This window comes from Vollenhovia emeryi, unplaced genomic scaffold (assembly GCF_000949405.1).
Source record: "Vollenhovia emeryi isolate VEMERY1.0 unplaced genomic scaffold, V.emery_V1.0 DF939232.1, whole genome shotgun sequence".
Taxonomy (NCBI): Eukaryota; Metazoa; Arthropoda; class Insecta; order Hymenoptera; family Formicidae; genus Vollenhovia; species Vollenhovia emeryi.
The window spans coordinates 503,065-521,192 of record NW_011967134.1 but is presented as its reverse complement, the minus strand read 5'-3'; the positions used below and the strand labels follow the sequence as shown (position 1 = coordinate 521,192).

The window sequence follows — 18,128 nt, the reverse complement described above, 5'->3', positions numbered from 1 at the left end:
ATTTATTCTTATCTGCCCAGTGTTAAAGAAAAATAAATAATGCATTATGCACGTCACGCGTGAAACGGAACGCACCCTTAGGGCCTGAGCCAGAGTGGCTGTCTTGTGTTCTTAAGTTACAAGACTGTTATTGTGCGTCACTTTAAATTATATATAATACTTTAAGGCAAAGATTTAAAGCATAAAACATTGCCCTCGGTGCGCACTAGTGCAAGCAACCGAATTCGCTATTAGTGCCATTCGGCGTTCTTGCTCCGCAATGCCGCATAGATGCAGTGTTGCAGAGCATTTTTGTAAAATATTCACGTAGATACTTTTCTCATTAAAGCGACGCTACTTTAGTTCCAAGTTTTTTTTTTATACGTACAGAGTAAAATTAAACAGACAAGACTTTGTCTTCGTATTTATTTGACTAGAAATCGCTCGGGTGTGAGCGTGTGTGTACATGCGCGGGGCATTTTATTTGTTTAGCGCCATTTACGTTACAAGCCTGACCTAACTTAACGTGCTCTAACCTCGAAACGCAAATTCCGCGTCAAACCGTGTTTCGGAGCGTCCTGGAGGAAGCATTTTTCGCCGTTAAACGCGAGGAAGGGTCGCGGAACGATGAGACCTCGCGCGACAAGTGCCCGTCGAGACGATTCACGCTGATCGCGGTATCTCGGAGAGGAAGCCATTTTCGTAGCGGCCTATGCGTAGGTTTGAGTAGCGGCTCGGGTTGACGCCAGTCGTGCGTGGGTGCGTGGTCGTTTACGTATGGCCTGCGTGTAGCTCGGCGAGCGGAGGAAGGGTCAGGTCGTCCTGAAGAAGAGGAGTCGTTTCCCGTCGCGCGGCTCACGATGTCGCGCTCTTAAGCGATTCTGTAAAACGTGAAACCCTCCCACGATCGCGGACGATGTTCTGCTGCCTGAGAAACTGCTTCGATGGCCTCGGTTTCGCCGCGACTCAAGCACCGAAGCGGGAACGAAACCCCATCACCTTGGACACGACTCGCATGGGTAAACTGTCGGCTCGATTAATTCGCGCGACACGTACCCACGCGGGGAAAACGCGTCACACGTCGCCTAATTTGCATCGCTTCCTCTACAATTTCTTCTCTTTCGAGATAATCTCCGTAGAGTCTTTTGAAATCGTTTCCGCAATTGTTAAAGGCCTTGCTGTTGAAGGTTACCGTTAAAAGCACATTTTATGTACTTGTGTTCCAATGTTTAACGACTTACTGGTTTCTGAGCACATGTCAGGCACTGCGTTAAAAGATAAAAGTTAATTCTGTAACAGCAAAAGCTCCAGGAATACGTATACGCAATGCCTGATAAACTAGCACGTCTTTTAGACACTTGTGAATCTGAGGGACTTTTTACATAATTTATATGTAGATACAATGTATATAAAGATGTACCTTGACAAGAAGATGCAGTTAACAATCCTGGCACTGTCTTATTGCAGGAAATGAGGTAGTGATAGTGAAAAATGGTCTGAGGATATGCGGATGCGGTGGTGCCTTGACGAACGCCCCTCTCGTTCAGAGTAAAAGTTATTTTGAGGTGAAGATACAGCAGGGCGGTATATGGGGCATTGGGCTGGCCAGGAGGGACACGGATCTCAATGTCGCAGTAGGAGGGAAGGACTCGGAGAGCTGGGCGCTTGATTCCGATGGTATCATAAGGCACAACGAACAAGAGCTTCACAAGATTCAAAATCCTGTCCAGGAGGGGGACGTCATTGTACGTATATCGCGTTCGTGCTCTCAAGACTTTTATCGCAGTTTCATCTGAATAATGGAAAAAAAATGTTTTCAGGGAGTATCGTACGACCATATAGAGTTGAACTTTTATTTGAACGGCGAATCCATGAATGCTCCAGTTATAGGTGTTAAAGGACGGATTTATCCAGTGTTATACGGTATTTATTGTTCTAGTGAATAAATAACATGTCCGTGTATGACACACAATCGACTTTTATGTATAATCTGTATTATTTTAACTTTCAGTGGATGACGGGGCCATCCTGGACTTAATCCTAGAGAACTTTATTCATGCTCCACCAATGGGCTTTGAGAAAATAATGCTGGAACAATCGTTGCTCTAGCAAAGTGATATGAACAGAAGTAAAACGGTAATTGTATTGTCAAAATTGACATTCCTCGTCCACTTGGAGTTTCGTTATACATTGAGCCAAGTTAAACGTTGAGGTTGAACGTTAAGCTAAGAATAATACAAACTGTAAACAGGGAGCTGCGATAGCATAGTATTAAAAAACGGTGTCACAAACGTCTATCATAACAATTGCATGATAATACATATTTAATCGAGATGCGGAATAAACAACTTGCCTAACGATGTGAGAGTCTATTTTTCGATCTATTCTCTACAGAACGAAGATTCGTAATAAGTATAGATTTTACATAAGTAACTGAGAGAATTCTTTAGAGATTTATTAAAATTAAAAGGTTTACAACGTTAAAATCGTTCAAATGGGTTAAATTTAGCTCTACTCCAATCCGATGTCTATCTTACAATAACTATATATACCTTTGTTTGTATAATTGTATAATAATAGATGTAATCATAAATATGTGTGTACAATTTGTGTAATATATATATGTCTGTATATGTATGCATTGTATACATAATGATTTATTGAACCTTAAATGACTAATGGTATGATATATACACTGGCTTAAATAAGGTACCAACGGCTTTAGGCCTATATTGTTCGCTTTGTTAGGCTAATGTCATGGCATCTCGTTAGCTATCTCTTTTTATAGTTCCTTTCTCTCGCTATAAATATCGTATTAAACATTAAAGCTAATGTTTCAACCTTCCTAACGTATCGAAAACTTGCGTTTCTTTTTACATCATCATCAGTCGTACAAACGTTTGAACGATTCAATTGTGTATATAAAGAAATACATCTTTCAAATATATATGTACTGAGATCATGCATATACATCCGACTTACAAAATTCTAAAATTCAAAACTCTACAGTCGAAAATAAGCCGCGCGCTACCGCATATAATATAATCAAATATTTTCAATAGATCGTTTCCTTTTTATCCGATATATAAGAATCAATCACAGTTAGATAAACGCCCTCAATTGTGATATGAAAATGATAGCTAAAAGGACAAATGTTAAAGTAACTGTTGGCGCTTATCGTTGACATAATGAGCTTTTTTTTATCTAACGATGTGTATAAAAAGTTTCTTACAATTGTTTGTGCTGCAAGCTTTCTCAATACTTGCTGAAACATATCAAATCTTTGGTCCTTAATATTAGTTCTAAACAATTATTAATATCAATAATGTCACACGCTTAACATTATGCTATTATTTATGCTTTATAAATAGGTCATTTCGATTGAAACAATGTAATTTTTAAATTATCTTATATTATTTGCCATAATATTGAAGTCTCTCTATTATTGTAATGAATGTAACGTAACAATTTATTTTTAGCAGTTAATTTCTTTTAAAAACAGGATTTTTATGGCACTCTGTTTCCTATATAACTTACTAGATACGTATGTATTGTATTCATTCGAAAGACCATCATTACATCCTGAAGAGAGCCTTTGTCATCTATTATTACCTAATTATTATTTGCTACATAACTCTAATAGCTAGCGTCATATTTGTTTTATGGCTGGATGATATGAAATATTTATAATGGTAACCCACATCGCAGTCGCCTTATTGCACCTTCATTGCATATACGTAGTTTTCAGTACGAATCACGTTAAAGTAACATGACTAATTGTAACATACAAATAATGATTATTTAATTATACTGTTGTTTAATTAAACTATGTATAGGCCTGCGATAAAATGATTTAAATAATTTGATATGAAAGAAATGTATGTGAGGATTTCCGATTTACGATCTAATCATCTAAATGTTGAACACTTTGTAGAGTAAAGTAATATTACAATTACTGAACAGTATAACATTCTATAAGGGCCAGTCAAATGAAAGTAAGCCAAAGAGATTAATTGTAATTTTCGCATATGGAATATATTACTTTCCAAACTTCCAGTAGCGATTGCAAAAAGGGATATCTAATGAGCCGAAGATTTGATTAAAATCTTCGGTTTTTATGCGATCACCTCTCGGACGGCAATGGCAAACCGAACGTATATCTTACCATGAGCACTAAGAAAGATGTTCAGAATCGGCATTGCATCTCAGAAAAGGACGATATAAATATAGGCAGACCTAGAAAGAGATGAACAACATAAAAAAAAGAATGGAATAGTTTGTAAAACCAGCCAGACTTCTATGAGGATTAAATCAGACTCGTTATCCAACTGGACCAATGCCTCGATGCTGGCATAGATAAAGGTAAGATTTTCCGGAATAATTTCTTTGATTCACTTTCACTTATACTAGTCCTTATACATTGTACAAATTAACCGAATGTAGGGCCGTTAATAATCACTCGAGCAATGTACAAAGCAACAATCGAAAATGGACATCTTTTCTTCCATTTTCCAACATACCCATCGGAAACATACGTATACATCGATTAACATATGGCTTACAGTGTATTCTAACACTGTTTATGTAAATTGGAACAGATTGAATAAAAACAAATATCTGTATAGAGCAAATATCTTATAGAAAAAAACATATATGAATTAACAAACTGATAAAGACGTATATACAAAGTAATGTTAGAAAAAACATTTGGCGCATATGGCAATAATTTGCAGACATAGTCATAAATGTAAAAAAATTAGCAACTTTACGACTATCTGTAATTATAATCAAAGATATGTTACATATGGAAGAACTTTTATCAAATTTACGAGCATGATAGATAAATCCTTTATTCGAGAGTTTCTTCTATTCCAAGTCACATCTTGTTATATTGTCCTTTAAACTAGAATTCGTCTCTTGTGCTGCTGTCTTAATATTCTTATGCTTTACTAAATGGCCGAGTTAGAAAGCAAGAAAGCGAGTGAAAGACACAGTGCACAACGACATTCTGATTAAGCGCATCTGTTATTAAAACAGTATTATAAAAGTGGGTATAGAGAGGGGAAATCATTAAATAGAGAAAATGCTCGGTCCCGATGATCTTAGAAAAAATCAACTATTGCATAATAACTTTTATGCATTTAGCTGTTGTCAGGATACTGTCAAGTTCATCACATTAAGGTTCTCGAACCTTTCTTTGGTCTTATCCAAGTACATTTCTATGCTTTTGGTAAATTTTACGCAGATAAGTATATGGTGATTTTTACATAAAGTGTATTCTGTTTCAAGGGCACTTCCCTGAGACGCTCAGATCCATAATGCTTGGTATCGAATACAGAGCGTCGAGGATTGCTTAATAATGTACTCACACATCATTCGTTATCCGTAGTATCTTCAATGACAGAATCCCAATTAAATTCTGTGGCACTTTGCCTTGATGGCAATTCACCAAGGTGTTGAAATCGTTGTACAAAATGTGGATCACGATCTCTAAGCCGTTTAAATCTTTGAAAAGCAAGATTCTTTGCAAATTCGTACAGTTCTAGGTCCAGACTGTTGAGTTTACGTACAGCCTCCAATTGTTCTGCGTTGAGAGTTGCCATGGTAGCTGCACTAAGTGTGGCGTTATGTTGTTCGAACGCAACTGCAAATCGCATTTTGAACGTTTCCTCGAAGGTGTACTGCCCCACCTGACACGTAAATTCAGTTTAGCATTAGTATACATGTCAAGTAAGAAATAAGGAGACAACATTATAAAATTAGATAATTATCAATTTTGACAATGTCCATCATTTTTTCATTGTCATTGATTTGTATGAAAATACAAATTTACTTTATATTGTACATTATGCAAAATTCTTCTAATGCAAATATTAATTCAAAGAAACATAACAATAATTTAACAAAAACTTGAACTTCTGCACATGGGCAATTAAATGTTTTTCCGTTATTAAATGAACAAGAGATCAAGGTTAACAGCATCAACTTGCTAATAACAAGTCATAAGATTAAGAAAAAAAAAGGTAGCTCTGATATACGAATTATGAGACAAGAAACTTGACGCACATAACAAAAAATGCATTATTACCCAAATAAAAAAAGTAGGAGGAGCACACATACAGGCAGCGCTTCATTTCAGCATATTTTTATACTTTCTAAGTGTGACACAATATGGAATTAATTATAGAGACGAGAAGTTTTTCTTAATATTTGTCACATGTACTTAACGTAGAACATTAATAATAAAAAGCAAGACTTTAAGAGCAGTAATGGGTGGTGGTCATGGAATAAGCTTATTGCTTCCAGATGTTATTGGAAGGGGAACTCTCATAAATATTTACGTTAAGACGTCTATTCTTAAACAGTCAAGCTGGGAACGTGACGTATAAGGATAACAACTTTATTCAGCTTAAAATATTTGTAAAAAGATTCATATTTAGCAGCGTGCTACATTTGCCACTGTTTTCTGTAAGGCATATAGGAACAGCTACTTGTCACAATTTGTAAAGATTTTGCGCAATCGTCAAGTTTTGGCAAGGTTAGCAGCCTACCGAAGATGAAGTAAAACCAAATGCTCAAAGTACCAGAACGGACTGGATATAACTTTATCTCATCCCCCACAAAGAATATAATTCTATTTTGCCTTCAGTTTTTGTTGTAGCACCGCACATTATAACCATGCCAGAATTTATGACGTTTTGACCCTCAATCATATTCCTGGATGTTGGCGGTGCATTCGTGTATTTACATAATTCATCTAAGCGCAACATCAACATTTTCTTCGATTTTAATTTGCTTAAGAAACCTGTTAAACAACTTGCCTCTATATGTCAAAAACGCGCCGTGTAGCAGGCACAATAAATTTCTAGTAACGGTAATAATAATAATGATACCAAGAAAAATAAACTGCGAGCGATATTCAAGTTTGTCACATACCTTCTGATACTCGGTCAGCATGAAGAAAGGCATGAATTGTAAGTTGTGTTTAGCACTGGCCAACATTAGACGGTCTCTATCAGTTTTGCTGAGACTAGAGTTGTAACAGCCAACCATCGATAGATCCGCCAGCATTCTCGTTTGACGGTTTCTCGCCAAATTGTAAGGGCATTCCATAAACTAAAATTTCAAATTCCATCAACTGTACAGATATAGCGATCTCGTAATTAAACCAAGTTTCCTAAGCTGTATCAATAGTTGTACGCTTCATCTTTGATCTCTTCTAATTAATCTGTTTTCCTTCCTCATGTTGATAACAAGTGACAATGCGTTCATTATAGACGAGGGCACGGGAAAGTTATCTAACAGGAAGTAGTAGCCGCGTACCAAGTAAAAATGAATGCATTCAAGATTAGATGAAACTTTTATCACAATGTATTTGTATATATATATATATATATATATATATATATATATCAAGTTTAAAATGACGTGTAGATAAGCTGTTACGCGATAGACGTGTAAGAATAGACGCCATCAGGCAAAGTAAACACAAATGGAAAGAAACCGTTACCTCCTCCAGGGTGACGCCTTTCCAATTCGGGCCATCGTAGCACTGGGGTATATTCGCTTGAGTACCTCCGCACCAGTGACGAGCACCTCTCCACGTAGCACCTCTCTGCACATGCCTGAACTCGGAGAGGTACCTCGCGACCGGGTCCCTTATGATCGTCACGTAAAAGTAGCGGCGTTTAATGCCCTCCCCTTCGATTTTATTCAGCTCCGTGTCTACACAATTTGTCAATTCGGTCCAGTCCGCGTGTAGCCCGCACTTCCAACCAGTGGAGTAGCGCGAGAATAGCCAATTTTCGTTACGATTTGGACGGAAACAGAAGCAACGCTTGCGTCGTCGTTGACATGAACACGGTCTCTGCAACTCCAGATCTCGCACCAGATGCTTGCCAAACAGCGTGCCACCTTTCAACACGAAGCAGATTACGTTAGATTTTTTTCTCATATTATTAAAACGTAGTCTAATCTTACAATTGACGTGATATAAAATAGTGTCTTTAGTAGAGGAAAGTCCCTTATTGTGTGATAGGATTCCAATACGTGATAGCGGGGTTTCTGTTCAATTAATAGGCATTATCAGTTGATTCCACCATGAATTTATTACCCTTGGAGATCCGTTTAGTGGAAAATTCATTGTTCGATCATGTAATTGTTGCGAAAAAAGATTTGCGATTGAATTTGGGTGGTGAAAACCTATCTCATACTAGAGAACTTTTCTCCATGTATATTTCTTATTTACATTAAACAGCAAGATTTGTTGTAAGTTTACTTGTATTGGGTGTTTTGCAAAGTGTTTGATACGCAGTGTATTTTTGAGAGGCGAAAACATTACCTGAATAGCACAAAAATTGACGCGTGTGAAACTTTGTGTAATTTTTGCAAAAATAAAAGTGGCAAACATGTATTAAGGTGCATCTTAATAAAGGAAATTTTTTTAATACAAAGAGAACAAAGGTGCACAGGATATGAGCACGCGGCATACTAAATAATTCTTTGTCAGATAGGGCCTGGGGGTTCAAGCATGTCTGATGAATAATTCAAAAGCCACGGGAAAGTGACAGTGCTTTATTCTTTTATTTCTAAGTGTGCGTATAAAGAAATCCTACTGGAGGCGATAATTGAATGAATATCCTGCACGCGTGATTTCTGACAAATTTTATATTTGTTTGTTGTTAATGAAAGCACCTGACATTCACGTTTCAATTTTTATGCTATTTATGTAATGTTTTTGCCTCTAAAAATACTGCGTGTTAAACACTTGACAAAAAAACCCACAGGTAAAAATATAATAAACTTTGCTGTGTAATTGAAATAAGAAATAATTTCTAACACCTTTAATTTTTTTTAGGTGTAATAGAAAATGAAAAGTGAGTGATAACATGGAGAAATGTTTTATTACCTTTGTTGTAAAAATGCAAATGTTGCAAAGGTCCAAGCAACCGCCGGTACAGCGGTAAGAGGAGGACTTGGTATTTTCTTTGTATACGCAAGCAATAAAGACAAAGACAAGAAACGGTCGGTACATTTACCCGTCTTTTGTATGTGGAGGAAGACCATGACGTCGTGAGCGTTGATGTCAAACTGAAAAGTGTCGTTGGCAAAGACATCGTCGTAGCCCAGGCTACCCTGGATGCTCTGCAGCTTGAAGGCGGGATGCACCGAGAGCAGGCCGTTCCTGTCGAGCTCGATGGAGACGGAAGATAGCGCGGCGGCGGCAGCGGGCGGCCCGGCGGCGACGGACAGGCCCTCGGACAGTCTGATCGACTCCTTCATCTCGCGGCTCGTCAGGGCGCACACATGGTCCGGGCAGAAGTAGCCCAGGTAGACGATCCCGGTGAGCGCGAGGAACAGACATACCCCGACGACGCTGCGCAGACGGTTCCTGCGCGGGTGCCGCGACTCCATCCTCGTCGTCGCGAGCCTCCCGTCGCATATATTCTCCTCTTCCTCCCCCTGGTCCTCCTTCTGCTCCTCCTCCCCGTCACCCTCCGACCGGACGAGCACCTCGAGCTCGCTAGTGGTAGCGTTTATCCCCGTATCGACACCCGCTCGTCTGCCCATTATCGCCACCCATGTCTCGCGCTGCTAGGCACACGTAACTCCACACTGTCTCGACGGAGGACGACGACGACGACGACGACGCACTACCGCGCACCACCGCTGACCACCACCGCCGCTCGCTGACACGATCCGCCCGTAAATACGCTCGCATCGGGCGCATCGGCCATGACAGACAACAAACAAAAATTCACCCCGGACCCCCGCCCCGCGACTCCCGCGAACCGACGAGAGACACAAATTTAATCCGCCGAGGAGTACAGCCGCCGTCTGGACGGCATGTAGAGGGGAATGACTGGCAGGCGAATATTTAACCAGATATCGATTGCGTTCCTAAACTCATTCGCCGCGGTCAGCGGAAAAAGTCACTTCCCAGCCGTTATAAGGCTGGATTCACATGGAGCGTAAGTTGCGTAGCGTAACCTGCGTATCACCAATCACAGGATCATGCTGATAGAACAGTTTCAACAATTCCGTTGAACTAGTCCTGTGATTGGCGATACGCAACTTACGTTCCATGTGAAAGCACCCTAACAATTTTTTGTCCGATTGGCGTATTCCCTTAGTCCCAGTCTACAATAGAGATTTAAGCCCTAAGCCTTTAGAAATTGACTAATCACAGTCGCGCATTCTACTCATACTTGACCGTGATTGGCCAATTTCTTAAAGCTTAGGGCTTAAATCATCTATTGTAGACTGGGACTTAAGCCCGTATCAGACTACAGACTCCCGACAATGATTCAACCAATTAGAGAGGCGTCTATTCTCGAGTCGGCAGTCAGGCCAGTCAGGGCACAGTGTTATACTCCGTAGCCAATGAAATGTTCCATACGGCATCTTTAGATAAATTCAAGACGATCTTGAATATCAGATTCATGAATTTTACAACAGTTGCAAGGCAGCTTTTCCTACCGAATGCAGCAATTGAATATGATCGGTACAAAAATGGAGCGGCAAGTGAATCGGCCAACCGCAGTCCAGAATTGTGGAAAACGCAGTTTCAAATTCTCGGCCGCGATTGGCCGATTGCTGTGACCCCAAGTTTTTGTAGATGCGTTCTTCCCGCCGTTTCGAAGAGAGGCGTTTCCAATATTAATCTTTCGAAGGAAAGAAACAACAGTTTACAAGGCATGCAAATTTAAAAAGCCACGACTTTGCGTCTTGAGATTCTTTTATATTTAAATATATTATTCACAAGTGAAAATAGAATAATATATTAAATAAAATTTAAATATATGTCATGTTTTACAGATGTAAATTTCACAATTTTTCTTACGAACGCAATAAGCTTAACTCTTCCACTTAATGTGCGGTAAACGCGAAGCACTCTCGGCATAAAAATACCCTTCCGATTGAGGCTGTAATGTCGCTTTGTAATCCAGCAGTAACGCGCGATCCCCTTGTTGCACAAATATCTGGAAATGTATAAACGCGTAACTCTACGATTACTCCCTCGTCATCTCTCGCAAAACGTCTACGTACGTCAATTACTGCTGTATGGCAGGACAATTTTTTTGCCAGCTCCAATCGCTTCTCTAGATTATCGACGAACTTGAGGTACTTTTCGAGAACGGCGTGTGGCGCGTTGTATTTGTACAGTACTTTCAAAATATCCTCTGTGTACAAGTGAGTTTGTAGTTTTGTGTTGCCGAGTAGTCCCTAAAACACGATCGATACGACATAATCCTGACGGAACAGACAGACTCGCAAAACAGAACGCGCTACCTTCGTTAAGAGTAAGCGATCGACGTCGTCCCACCCACCGCAGGCGGCCTTAACTTGTAAAGCGACTTTTTGATACAATCTAGGAGAAATGTCATGGTCGCGAGAGAGCGTCGTGGGTGCCATCGTGACGAAATCGTTTGGCGTATTGCAATGGTATTTACACGAATAGCGCAGAGATTCCAAGACAGAGGAATTCAATGCGAGTTCCTCGTCGTTCTTTTTCCGTTTGATCGCCATTTGCCACTCTATAAATTTACGATGTGAATAATACAATTTCCTCACAATGGCGAAGGAGGAAGAGAGTATCGACGTACCCAGCAACTTAATATAGGACTCCAGAAACGTAGTTTCCTTGCAGTCAGGTAGCATCGCGAAAAGCGCCTTGTGACAATTGTCAAGTTTTTGCAGTAGCCTACTTGGGTCTTTGGTGTTCCTTATAATAATATGGAGATTCTTCATCTGTAATCAACCATAGCAAATGAGGTTTCGCGGCTTAACTCGTGCGACACCCGCAGTGACACTTACGGCAGCGGTTGAGGAGTGGCCCAGCATTCTGCGAAATATCGAGCGTGAGAAAGAGATGCCAGAAATAAATCGACTAATCGTGTATCACAGAAGTTACATACGTCAAAATATCAGTTATCTCACTTGTCTGCAGCCTTATAAATAGATAATGTATGTACACGTTCACCGCGTCCGGCCTCTCTGCTAACAGTCGCTGTACCAACGATCGTTTTAAAGTTTTCGTAAGAAACAAAATTATCTGCAAGGTCAAAATCAAATATCACCGAGATCCCTATTTTCTTTTTATTAGCTTGACAGCCAAGGGCCAGTTTCGCAAACGTTGCTTAACTTTAAGCTCAGCTTAATTCGTTCTTTGTCCCTTTCCAACTGTCACTCTAGAAAGAGACAAACATGAATTGAACCAAGACTGAAGTTAAGCGGCGTTTGGTGAAACCAGACCTTAGGCCCGGTTTTACCAACGTTGTTCAACTTTGAGCTTAGCTTAAAGTCCTTTGTCTCTTTCTAAAGTAAAAGTTGGAAAAATACAAAGAACGAATTAAGCTTAAAGTTAAGCGACGTTGGTGAAACCCGGCCTAAGACATCGCAAGACTGTTACTTTATCTACACAAGTACTCCAAGTTCGTACTATCAAAATAGCATTTCCATCTCCATGTAAGATGGCCAGGTCCAACAGGGCAGTTTTGCTAGCGAGAGACTTGTATCGTTCCAACGAGTACGACTGGCCGAGTAATATCTGCCTCAGAGTAACGTCTGGCTGGGCGACAGCTGTCTCGAGATCTTTGGCTGTTGAATGGCTCCTCTCCAATTTGTCATCCGCGTCTAAAACTGCGAGATGTTCCAAGAGATTTTACATTTGAGATGTAATCATTAATGCGAAAAGAATTGCAAGAGGCGTGTTTGTGTTTTTGGCATACTGCGTGAGAGCGTCTTATCAGATATAATTGAGAACAGAGGCTTCGTAGTTTGGGGCTCGTTGCTAGACTGAAGGCCACCTTCGAGACTCGACGTACTGAGAATTCCGGCCCACAGTTTCTCCGTGTCGCTCCTCAGTTCGTCCACCTGCAATCCGATTCTCATATATTTGCCGCCCGCGGCCAGCTCGCAATGCGCTGCGATCATAGCTGATCATAACCTCGCTGTCGAAGCAGAACGACCGCTTCTCGCTGCTGTCCCAGTACTCGTCCTCTTCCTTCGCGGTCATCTTGGATTTTAGGATATCTGCCCAACGTGGAGATTCGCTAACCTAGTCCTCAGGTGACAAACACATGGACGAGGCAAAGTATCCTCCCGACGTTTCCCATGACGCCGATAAGACGTGAATAATTGCGTCCATTCGTATATGACACATACACTAGACCAACCTAAACTGAACATTCGGTCGCGATCAAGCCGCTGCTACAAATGCTTCCAAGTGTTTCTCTTCTCCTTCCATCTATTCTAACAGAAAAGAGAAGAATCCTTCGAAACGTCCCAAGCGACAGCTTGACCGCAGCCTTTATCATATGTAAGGACCTGAGCAGAATGGCTGTCTTATACCCTTAAAACATAAGACAGTTATTTATTATAAAGTTACCTCAAGACGAAGGCTTAAAACATAAAACATTGTCTTAAGGACGTCTTGTACTCTTAAGACAATATTGTGACTTAAGAATATAAGACAGCTACTCTGCTCAGGCCTTAAAGCCAAAAAAGAATCTTACAGATCCTGTAGAAAAACTGTCTGTACTAATAGAAAAGTCTGTCTATTGTTGCGGTGGGAGGGGATTTAGAGACAAGAATTAATCTATTTATCGAGGACATTGCAACTTGCGAGAGCTCTCCTGAATTCGGCCCAACATTTGTCTATGCGTTAACAAACAAGTTAACATTAAGTAATAGATATTATAAGAAAGAAGTAACACATACTAGCATTATTTTAAATAAATTATATAATTTACATAAGTGAAAAATAGATGTGAATGTTGACAAACATATAAAATGAATTAGGAAGTAAATAATAGTGGGATAATTACAAGGTTCAGTCCTAGCCTACGGGTGGATACAAGAACAGATCGATCGTTTAAATGAATATCTATAGATCTATGGCAAAAGAACGTGGTTGTTTCGTTAACTGCAGAGAAAAAGGGTACACAGCTGTACATTTTGGCACCAGATTAGAAAAAATATTCGATATATTATTTATAGTATAAAAGGAGTCTCGTATGGAAGAGCATATAAAAGTGAAGCTATTTTCAAATCTGTTTAATCTCGCCGCTGCAATGCGGGCAGCATGCCATGTTGTTCGGGTCGCATCGTGGAAGAAACATCTGCCCGCCGACCGCGACCGCCGCCCCCATCACCGCGGTACAGGCGACGTCCTCTCTCCCGGTCATGGGTAATTTTTGATTCATCAGCAACTGCAATTCAGATGTCAATTCGTTGGACAGAAAGACATTTTCGTGGTGAGAAGTTTAAGGACCGAGCAGCCCTACTTTCTCCGCGTTGTTCTCCGCGAGCGTTTTCATGTCCAGGCCGGTTATATTCAGCTCTCTCCGCAATTCCGAGTCCGGGACGCCGCTCAGGAGACTGACTCTCAGAATTTCCGCGAGTTGGCAACACCCCTGGGCGAGATCGACGATATTAGTGCTGGCTAATTCGTGCCTCTTGCCGGACGTTGTTCCTATGGAATCGAACTTTTCTCGCAGGATCGTGAGCATCCTGAAAGAATTGCTCATCAATTTGCTAAAGTTATACAAGTACAGCGTAGACTAGTATGCACCTGCAAAATATTATATATAGAGGACAATCCCCTACTATGAGAGAGGCTTCTGATACGAGATAGCAGGTTTCAACATCCAAATTCACTCATAATCTTCTTTCGCGGCGATTACACAATCCAACAACGAATTTTCCACTAAACAGTCTCGCTCCAAGGGCAATAAATTCATGATGGAACCATATAGAACCATAGTAGAAACCCCACTGTCTCAGTCTCGTATTAGGAGCCGGCCTCATAATAGGGGACTTTCCTCTACCTGTATGTCTTGAGCGACGTATCACGAATATTATTATGCTCTTCCAACAGTCGTTTTATAGTCTCCTGCAGTTCCGTCGTTCGCTGGCAGAGCGCGGCTTTCCATCTCGCCAGATCCTCCACCATTAGGCTGCAATGAGCTTCGTTTAGCGGCAAATCAGAGTAGTTACCACATTTTTTAAGTTAAAATTTTACAAAAAGAAAAATAGATGTGATGCAAACCGAAAGCAAAAGTTGCAAAAATCCCGAGCGCCTCGGAAGTGACTGTCAATTACCTACTAGCTAAAAATTTACTTCTCCACACTTCACATTGGCCCGCTAGCCATTCCGTCTGTTCTTGATGCGTGGACAAGTGTTGGGCCGAATTCAGGAGGGCTCTCGCAAGTTGCAATTTGTCCTCGGTTAACAGATGAACTCTTGTCTCTAGGTCCTCACCCACCGCAGCAACCAACAGATTTTTCAATTCTCCATTGACCTGTGCGCATATACACATATATATTTTTTTCCCTCGGCATAAACTAAACACTGCGATAAATTTCGTTGTTAATATACAACCGTTTTACCTGCGCTTGAAATTTTAATTGAGTTTCAAGCTGACTGTTCTCTTCTTTCAGCTTGCGGATCTCAGCCTCACGCGCCTTCTTCTCATTGTTCCACTCGTCTTCCGATGTCTTCTCCTTGCTCTCCGTCACACACTCCTTCAACCTCGTGTCGCTGTCCTGAATCTTCATTGCAGCAATTTGCGCAACTGCTGCGTTCATGCTAGACTTTCTCTTAGGTAATTTGTTCTTTTTTTCAAACGGCACTATCGGATTAACGGCCGCCTTGTAGGGCTCGTACGGTACAAATTTTGGCTCTTTCGATTTTAAGGAGTGCAAGATATGTTTCTCCTGCTTCGCGTTACTTATACTCTTTGGCACCAGGTTAACTATTGTACCAATAGGAGTGACCGGAGCTGTCGATCCCGATTGCTTCAGATTTGTGGGGTGGTAAATAAGGGTGTCCCCCAAACGACTTCGGCTCTGCTTAATCTCGGCCTTGTCCGCAGTCGCATTCTCCATGCCATCGCCTTGCGTTCGCTCGACGCAGCCCATCATGTGGACATCTTGAAGGATAAACAGCCGTTAATCGACATGTAAAAGTTGCATCTACACGTCGCTGATATGCAACCGAAAAATGTTTTTCATTTTTGTTACTGTTGACATTATTATCTATATTTTCTTATGGTCAACATTAACGATTTACATCGCATTATTTACAATGACAAACAGTTTGTAACTCGCAGCAAGATGGACAGGACTAACCTGGCTGACAGTGAACGCTGTGTTTCTTGAGACTTGTAGAAATATTCATGTTGGGCAGTGTAAACAATTATCGCAGATACTTCAATGACACGTCGCGCGGACAATATTTACATTTTACGCGAGAACGATGTGGTGTAAATAGGTTTTTCATGTCAATGGTAGTCACATATGTTAAAAAAGGGGAGGAGGTTAGCACTAGCTGTCAATGCTGTCATGTGACACGTGACAACGCTGGACGATGCTGCCACCTGTTTCATGAAAGCAGAAGTACGGTTTACATTGACAGTCGGTAATATCAATGCTCTTTCTTTCGGACTCCGTCGATGCATAAAAATTCGTCATGCCCTTTCTACACCTATAGGTGTAGAAAGGGCATCAACTTCATACATATGTATAAATTACATAATTGATTTTAACACAATTGATGTTGATATACTTCATGTGTATAAAAAATATTAAATTTGATAATTTGAAGTCATTATGGGACCGAGCAAAAAGATACAAGTGCAAACAATTAAGAGGGCGCAATAAAAGTAAGACGGACAGTAATAAGAGTGAAGGCCTTCACACATAAAATTCCGTAAGGACATAAAACGTAAGCATAAGAAAATCGACCAATCACAGTCGAGAACGTAAGGCAATAACGCAAGCAGTAGCAAATCCAATCTGTTGATTTTCTTAGGGTGGAGTCCCATGGAGCGGAATACGCGGAAGCGGAATCAGCGGATCGCCAATCACAAGACCGTTTCGACAGAATTTTTGAAAGGGCTCTATCAGAATAATCTTGCGATTGGCGATCCGCTGATTCCGCTTCCGCGTATTCCGCTCCATGGGACTCCACCCTTATGCTTACGTTTTACGAAATTTTATGTCTGAAGGCAAAGATCATGTACACGCACCGCCGCCATATGTTCTGAGAGGTGTCATGACTGAAATCGGATATTCTGAGAATTAAGGCCTTTGAACGTAAAAAAGCATTAACCGTAACCGTAATTTTAGTCCATAACCTATGGAACCTACGTAATTTTAGTCCGTAACCTTCGGAATTTTACTTGGGTTGCTCCATCTGTCTGTAGGTGTTGAAAACTACGATTACTGACTAAAATTACGGTTACGCTTAACGCTTTTTTACGTGCAAAGGCCTTTACAGTTTTTTTTACCAAGAGTTACCGATCTAGTGTAGTACAGACATCTGTAAATGGAACCAGGGGTGCTTTCGCGACGTAGATCAAAATGATCCGTGCTATGATTGGTCAAATCTGGAATTTCATTGAATAAAATTTCAATGTGATGCTACGAAATTTCAGATTTGACCAATCATAGCACGGATCATTTTGACCTACGTCGCGAAAGCACCCCTGAGAAGAACCTGAGGAACCTGAGAGCGGCCACGCCGGCGTTTTAAGGTGCCTTTTCATGGGCGTCAAGACGATTTTGTGACGTCACGTTAGCTCTCAATAGGTTTGTTTTCTGTTCCTGCACTGGTCAACTAGTGCAGTAAGCTAGAATGAAAAAGAGTATGCTTGTCTCACTCTAATTTATTGTACTAGTTCACCAGTGTAGCAGCAGAAGACAAGTTTCGTTTCAGAAGACTGTTTTGCGCGCCCTTACGCCCACTTTTACTTTTCCAACTATTTCATTACGCATTTTCCGAGTCTGCCGATAAAATTTCCACTTGGTGCGTGTTTGTGCCATGCATTCCGGCATGTAATTTATACAATTTACATTGCCCGCATGAAAAAAGTTGATACAATCATCACGTAGCTAATTTATGCTGATGTAATTTGGAAATTTGCAGTACAGTCTTGAAAAATAGGCGTAGGACGGACACGCGCAAAGGGAAAATCGGCAGTGTCGGAAGATGCGGAAAATAGTTTGGGAAAAAAAAATGAGCGTAAGGACCCGCGAGACAGTTTCGTGACACGGTATCAAGTGAAACGCCCGGCGTGGCCCGCGCTCTCAGGTTTCTCCCTGGATTGAACTCGACTGCGGCTCATCGTAAATACGCGCGGCGA

General features: G+C 40.8%; 4 protein-coding genes across 5 annotated transcripts; 1 reads left to right on the top strand and 3 right to left on the bottom strand.

The window, feature by feature from the left end:
• Positions 1-457: 457 nt before the first annotated feature.
• On the top strand, positions 458-4,603 carry LOC105560362 (SPRY domain-containing protein 7). 2 transcript variants are annotated; one of them, XM_012009425.1, is made up of 4 exons: positions 458-998; positions 1,447-1,724; positions 1,800-1,902; positions 1,991-4,603. In XM_012009425.1, exons 1-4 carry the CDS (start codon positions 896-898, stop codon positions 2,086-2,088), a joined length of 582 nt encoding a protein of 193 aa, XP_011864815.1. In that variant the 5' UTR covers positions 458-895; the 3' UTR covers positions 2,089-4,603. The 2 variants fall into 2 exon arrangements, with proteins under 2 accessions (XP_011864815.1, XP_011864816.1); XM_012009426.1 differs by having other exon boundaries at positions 459-695.
• On the bottom strand, positions 2,410-9,735 carry LOC105560364 (heparan-sulfate 6-O-sulfotransferase 1). Its single transcript, XM_012009427.1, has 4 exons — positions 9,018-9,735; positions 7,490-7,893; positions 6,916-7,095; positions 2,410-5,669 (listed from the first exon to the last, which is right to left on the bottom strand). Exons 1-4 carry the CDS (start codon positions 9,547-9,549, stop codon positions 5,352-5,354), a joined length of 1,434 nt encoding a protein of 477 aa, XP_011864817.1. The 5' UTR covers positions 9,550-9,735; the 3' UTR covers positions 2,410-5,351.
• Positions 9,736-10,729: 994 nt separating this feature from the next.
• Positions 10,730-13,210, bottom strand: LOC105560361 (spermatogenesis-defective protein 39 homolog). Its single transcript, XM_012009424.1, has 9 exons — positions 12,929-13,210; positions 12,711-12,855; positions 12,422-12,621; positions 11,898-12,034; positions 11,797-11,824; positions 11,586-11,730; positions 11,272-11,516; positions 11,029-11,205; positions 10,730-10,961 (listed from the first exon to the last, which is right to left on the bottom strand). The coding sequence occupies exons 1-9, from the start codon at positions 12,995-12,997 to the stop codon at positions 10,836-10,838; spliced, it is 1,272 nt and encodes a 423-aa protein (XP_011864814.1). The 5' UTR covers positions 12,998-13,210; the 3' UTR covers positions 10,730-10,835.
• A 496-nt stretch (positions 13,211-13,706) lies between these two features.
• Positions 13,707-16,351, bottom strand: LOC105560360 (golgin-45). The gene is made up of 6 exons (XM_012009423.1): positions 16,114-16,351; positions 15,373-15,914; positions 15,085-15,284; positions 14,811-14,939; positions 14,268-14,493; positions 13,707-14,192 (listed from the first exon to the last, which is right to left on the bottom strand). Exons 1-6 carry the CDS (start codon positions 16,160-16,162, stop codon positions 14,028-14,030), a joined length of 1,311 nt encoding a protein of 436 aa, XP_011864813.1. The 5' UTR covers positions 16,163-16,351; the 3' UTR covers positions 13,707-14,027.
• Positions 16,352-18,128: the final 1,777 nt, after the last annotated feature.

Coding starts and splice junctions, on each gene's coding strand:
- LOC105560364 (XM_012009427.1), bottom strand. CDS start 9,549: ATGGGCAGACGAGCGGGTGTCGATACGGGGATAAACGCTACCACTAGC. Junction 7,096..7,489: donor AAGGCGTCACCCTGGAGGAG/GTAACGGTTTCT, acceptor TTGAAATTTTAG/TTTATGGAATGCCCTTACAA. Junction 5,670..6,915: donor TGCTGACCGAGTATCAGAAG/GTATGTGACAAA, acceptor TTTACGTGTCAG/GTGGGGCAGTACACCTTCGA.
- LOC105560362 (XM_012009425.1), top strand. CDS start 896: ATGTTCTGCTGCCTGAGAAACTGCTTCGATGGCCTCGGTTTCGCCGCG. Junction 1,725..1,799: donor TCCAGGAGGGGGACGTCATT/GTACGTATATCG, acceptor AAATGTTTTCAG/GGAGTATCGTACGACCATAT. Junction 1,903..1,990: donor GATTTATCCAGTGTTATACG/GTATTTATTGTT, acceptor TTTAACTTTCAG/TGGATGACGGGGCCATCCTG.
- LOC105560360 (XM_012009423.1), bottom strand. CDS start 16,162: ATGAATATTTCTACAAGTCTCAAGAAACACAGCGTTCACTGTCAGCCA. Junction 15,285..15,372: donor AATTAAAATTTCAAGCGCAG/GTAAAACGGTTG, acceptor ATATGCGCACAG/GTCAATGGAGAATTGAAAAA. Junction 14,193..14,267: donor CGGAGAACAACGCGGAGAAA/GTAGGGCTGCTC, acceptor TCTGAATTGCAG/TTGCTGATGAATCAAAAATT.
- LOC105560361 (XM_012009424.1), bottom strand. CDS start 12,997: ATGACCGCGAAGGAAGAGGACGAGTACTGGGACAGCAGCGAGAAGCGG. Junction 12,856..12,928: donor CGTTCTGCTTCGACAGCGAG/GTTATGATCAGC, acceptor ATCGGATTGCAG/GTGGACGAACTGAGGAGCGA. Junction 12,622..12,710: donor TGATAAGACGCTCTCACGCA/GTATGCCAAAAA, acceptor AACATCTCGCAG/TTTTAGACGCGGATGACAAA.